General features: G+C 39.1%; 1 gene segment (V, D, J or C); it reads right to left on the bottom strand.

The window, feature by feature from the left end:
• Positions 1 to 906: 906 nt before the first annotated feature.
• On the bottom strand, positions 907 to 1,275 carry LOC137098477 (T cell receptor alpha variable 12-3-like). The segment is given in 1 exon segment: positions 907 to 1,275. A coding segment is annotated over 1 exon segment (369 nt).
• Between the last annotated feature and the right edge of the window lie 3,044 nt (positions 1,276 to 4,319).

Consider the following 4,319-nt stretch of genomic DNA (forward strand, 5'->3'; position numbering starts at 1 on the left):
AACTGCACTGAGGACATAAAATCCTGGATGATCAAAACTTTCCAACAGTTAAATCAGAATAACTAAAGTCTTAAACTCTGACCCTACAGACGACTCCTCAACCACATTAAAATTTATCTCCCAGGAAACAAATCTTGATGTTCATCTAAGGCTATGTGGAAAATGTCATTCCTGTCTAAAGATGAAAGATTTACAGATCATAGTTCATATTTTTATTTTCTTTTGTCTTGATAGTTGCAGTTCTCTTTATGTAGGATTCAGTCAGTCGGCCTTATCTCACCGACAGCTTCTTCAAAATGCAGCATCTGTACACGTCACTGGAACAAAGTAGAAAAACCAAGTCTCCTCTTTACTGGCGTCTCTTTAACTGTTACCAGAAAGTTACAGAATTGATTTCTAATTTATTTTTATTTTTTAAAAAACCACTGCAGAGTTTGACAACAGATCAAATCTCTAGTTTAGATCAGGTCACTGATACATTTCAGTTGTTTGCCCCAAATTGTGGAACAGTTTTCCACTTACAGGTAGTTTATCAACCTGTAGTATTTTAAAAAAATTCTTAAGGCACCGCTTTTCTTTTTTCGTCTTTTAAGATATTTCGTGCTAATCTAATGCAGATTTATGTTGTTTCTTCTCTCTATCTTTGGTTTCATTAGATCTTTCCTGTATTTTAGTGTGGATGCAATTATCAATCAATAAATCAAATATTTATATCTGTCTGTAAAGCACTTTGGTTAAGAGATGTTATTTTTTAAATGTACTCTGTAAAGAAGCTCTTAACTTCACAATATCATCAGTTTTCCATCATTCTGTCCTCAATTTGTAATGTTAACTTTGCTGCTTTCATCACTAGAAAGAATCTAAACTGTGTCAACACAAACCATCAGTGTAACAGTGTGTCTCCCTCTAGTGGATGTTGTGGAGTATTGTGTTGTCTTTGCTCCAAAGGTTTTTGTACAGAGTTGTGGTGTTTCCTGTCACTGTGGGCTGCAGAGCACAGTAGTACACAGCAGAGTCAGACACTTTAGCTGAGATGATCTCCAGATCCACACGTTTCTCTGTTTTATCAATGTGAGCTGAGAAATCAGAATCAGGTGGATGAATCGATTCAGTCTCTGTGATGTAGAGCAGGAACTCTGGTCTGGATCTCTGGTATTGTCTGTACCACTGGATACTGTAAATAAAACCTTCATATTTACAGGTCAGGTTGATGTTTCTTCCCTCTGCAACAACTTCTTCAGTACTTTGTGGATTGATGCTGTTCATGGAACCCATGGCTGCAAAATGAGAGTTATTCATGTCAGTTAGTCTGCAAGAGATTCTAACATCAAGAGGCTCAACACAGGTTCTTGATTGTTTGTCACAGCTTTGATTATTCTGAGATCCATGAAAACAACAAATGTGACATTGTTCTGTCATAGAAAGTCTTTTTACAAATAGACTTCTAGTAATGAAATGTAGAGGAAGCCAAACAGACAGCAGATGAACAATGTTGTTCCACTGCAGTAGAATGAACAAACTAAACAGCCTCTCTGCTGCACAGCCCTTCTCCTCAACATCAAGCTGATTGTGCTTTTAGTTCCTCAAACATTTCTGCTCTGGACACACAAACAATCTCATTGGTTGACTTGGACTCAGTGGGTGGGACCAGCTAATAACATGTTACTGATGTTGTTAGAGGTTAAATGATCACTGTTTAACAAACTGGCTGCAGGATTTTGTGCCAGTTGAAGTTGGTAAATTAGTTTCAGTGATCTTGTGATTCACTGCCAAGAAATTAAAAACAGCTTCATGCTTTTATATTTTTTTATCTTTTGTTGGATTTATCCAATAAAATGTTTGTAAATGGATCACAACACCCACAAAAATGAAAAATTCATGTTTAGGCATATTTGAGTACAGAATAAGGGTTAAATCAAGTTTGTAGGTTTTATTTTACTTTCTTTTGCAGCAATAACTGCCTAACAAATTAGTAAAATTCTACTTATTAGTTTTTCCAGAAATCTGCTCAAGAAGACAAATAGTATCCAAATGAGTGTCCTCATTTTAGAAAAAGACACCTTGCTGTTCCTGAACTGGCTGCATCATTTAATATAAAAAGAGAAAATTATTGTGCACAGACACTGCAGGTAGAAGACTCAGGTCAGCTGCCTCATGGGGATGGGTTTTTGCTGGTGTACGATCGTCAGTTTCTCTTGGACAGGATCCACCAGGGTGAACAGTGATCAGCTGGTGAACTCGAAGGCCCATCTGGCTTGCTCCTCTTCTTTCTCCCGGACAAGACATGGATTGTATATTACCTTCGTTGTGCCCCGGCTCTCCTTGGCTTGTCAGAGCGGGTTGAACCCCTGTAATTGGAGGATGGTTCCTCGGGTCCCCTGATCCACTAAACCACAGGCCCAATCTCTGGCCAGGTTTGTCCTGGTTAATGCCAGATCCCTGACAAACAAAACATTTATCCTGAGGGATTTCTACAGCTCCCATGGCTTGGACTTCCTCTGTGTGACAAAAACTTGGAACGGTGCTGTTGAGTGTAGCGCCTTTGTGGAACTTTTAGGATTTTCCTAATATAACTCCTTGTGGGCGTCCGACCGTGGAGGTTGTTTTCTCTCTTTACTTTCCACTCACCCCAACCGGTCAAGACAGATGTCCGTTCACCCTGAGCCTGGTTCTGCTGGAGGTTTCTTCTGTTAAAGGGAGTTGTTCCTCTCCACTGTTGCCTAGGGCTTGTTCAAGGGGGAATATTTGGGTTTTCTCTATACATCTTTATAGTCTTGACATGCAAATTGCCTTGAGAGGACTTTGTTGTGAATTGGCGCTACATAAATAAAGTTGAATTGAATTGAATTTTTGTCCCTGTTCTCCTCGGTTCCACCAGAGCGGGGTGAACTCCTATAATTTGAGGATGCTTCCTCGGGTCCCCCAATCCACTAAACCACAGACCCAAGTTGATTTTGGTGATTTTATTATCCTTGTTCTGCTGGAACTGACTGCTGCCTTGATAAAGTAGATCACAATATTGTAATATCTCAGCTACAACACCAGGTGGGGATCTGTGGTATTGATCTGAAGCTTTAACTGAATATTTACAGGACAGAGTAACACTCTGACCCTCTAATGAAACCACTTCAGTGCTGATGGCAGTAATATCATCTTCCAACTTGTTACCTAGTGAGGGAAACAACATGTTAGCTTTAGAGAGACACACTCACATATCCATCATATGATCAACTTATTAACTTCACACAGTCACAGTCAGTTTGATATGAAAAGAATTGATCCTGTTAACACTACACTGATAAATTATTAAGGAGGAAGTGATAACGTCGTTGCAATGTTACATTCTGAACTTCAGCTACAACTACTGAACTCAATCTGTCGTGTTTAGAAAATGTCTTTGTGTTTCAGCTTCTTTCTCAAGATCTTATGTACCTACGAGAGCTGAAAGTAACAAAACTGCAAAGAGTTTTTCCATTTTGACAGAGGAGAAATGTAATAACTGAATGTTCAGTTTGAATTAGCTGAGAGTTGTTCTATGAGTTGGGTTTGATCTGATGTTTACAGCTGGAATCAAACCGTTCTCTGTCAATCAGACACATCTGTAGTCAGTAGGAGGAAACTCACATGTCGATTATCTTCATTCCTACAGTTCTTCATCACAACTGTGTCTCATGATGGAAAATAATCTAAACTGTGTCATCACAAACCATCAGAGTGTAACAGTGTGTGTCTCCCTCTAGTGGATGTTGTGGAGTATTGCGTTGTCTTTGCTCCAAAGGTTTTTGTACAGAGTTGTGGTGTTTCCTGTCACTGTGGGCCTCACAGCACAGTAGTACACAGCAGAGTCAGACATTGCAGCAGAGGAGATCTGCAGATCCACTTGAGTTTTACCTCCACTAATGTTCACAGACAGTGTAAAAACTGTTCTTTTTATTACACTGCCTGTTCCTGTGTGAGAGATGAGGAATTCTGGAGGTTTTCCTGGATATTGTCGATACCAGTAGAAATAATCACCCGGTGCAGCTTGTCTGGAGTATTTATAGGACAGAGGAACGTTGCTGCCTTCTAAAGTGAACTCTTCACTTTTGACACGAGTGAGATCTTCACAGCTGACACCTGAACAAAGAAATAATTTTGTTATAACATGTTAAACATCCACACAGTTAATTATATTCCTGATGATGTTTGAATGAATCTTACCTTTTAGAATGAATAATAATAGTAGATGATGGACATAATACTTCAATGGCGGCATTTTGACTATGTTTGTGGTTTGTGGATGAAACTGTGCTGAACATGAAGTTTGTCTCTCTTCTATA

Source organism: Channa argus, chromosome 14, assembly GCF_033026475.1.
Source record: "Channa argus isolate prfri chromosome 14, Channa argus male v1.0, whole genome shotgun sequence".
Classification (NCBI taxonomy): Eukaryota; Metazoa; Chordata; class Actinopteri; order Anabantiformes; family Channidae; genus Channa; species Channa argus.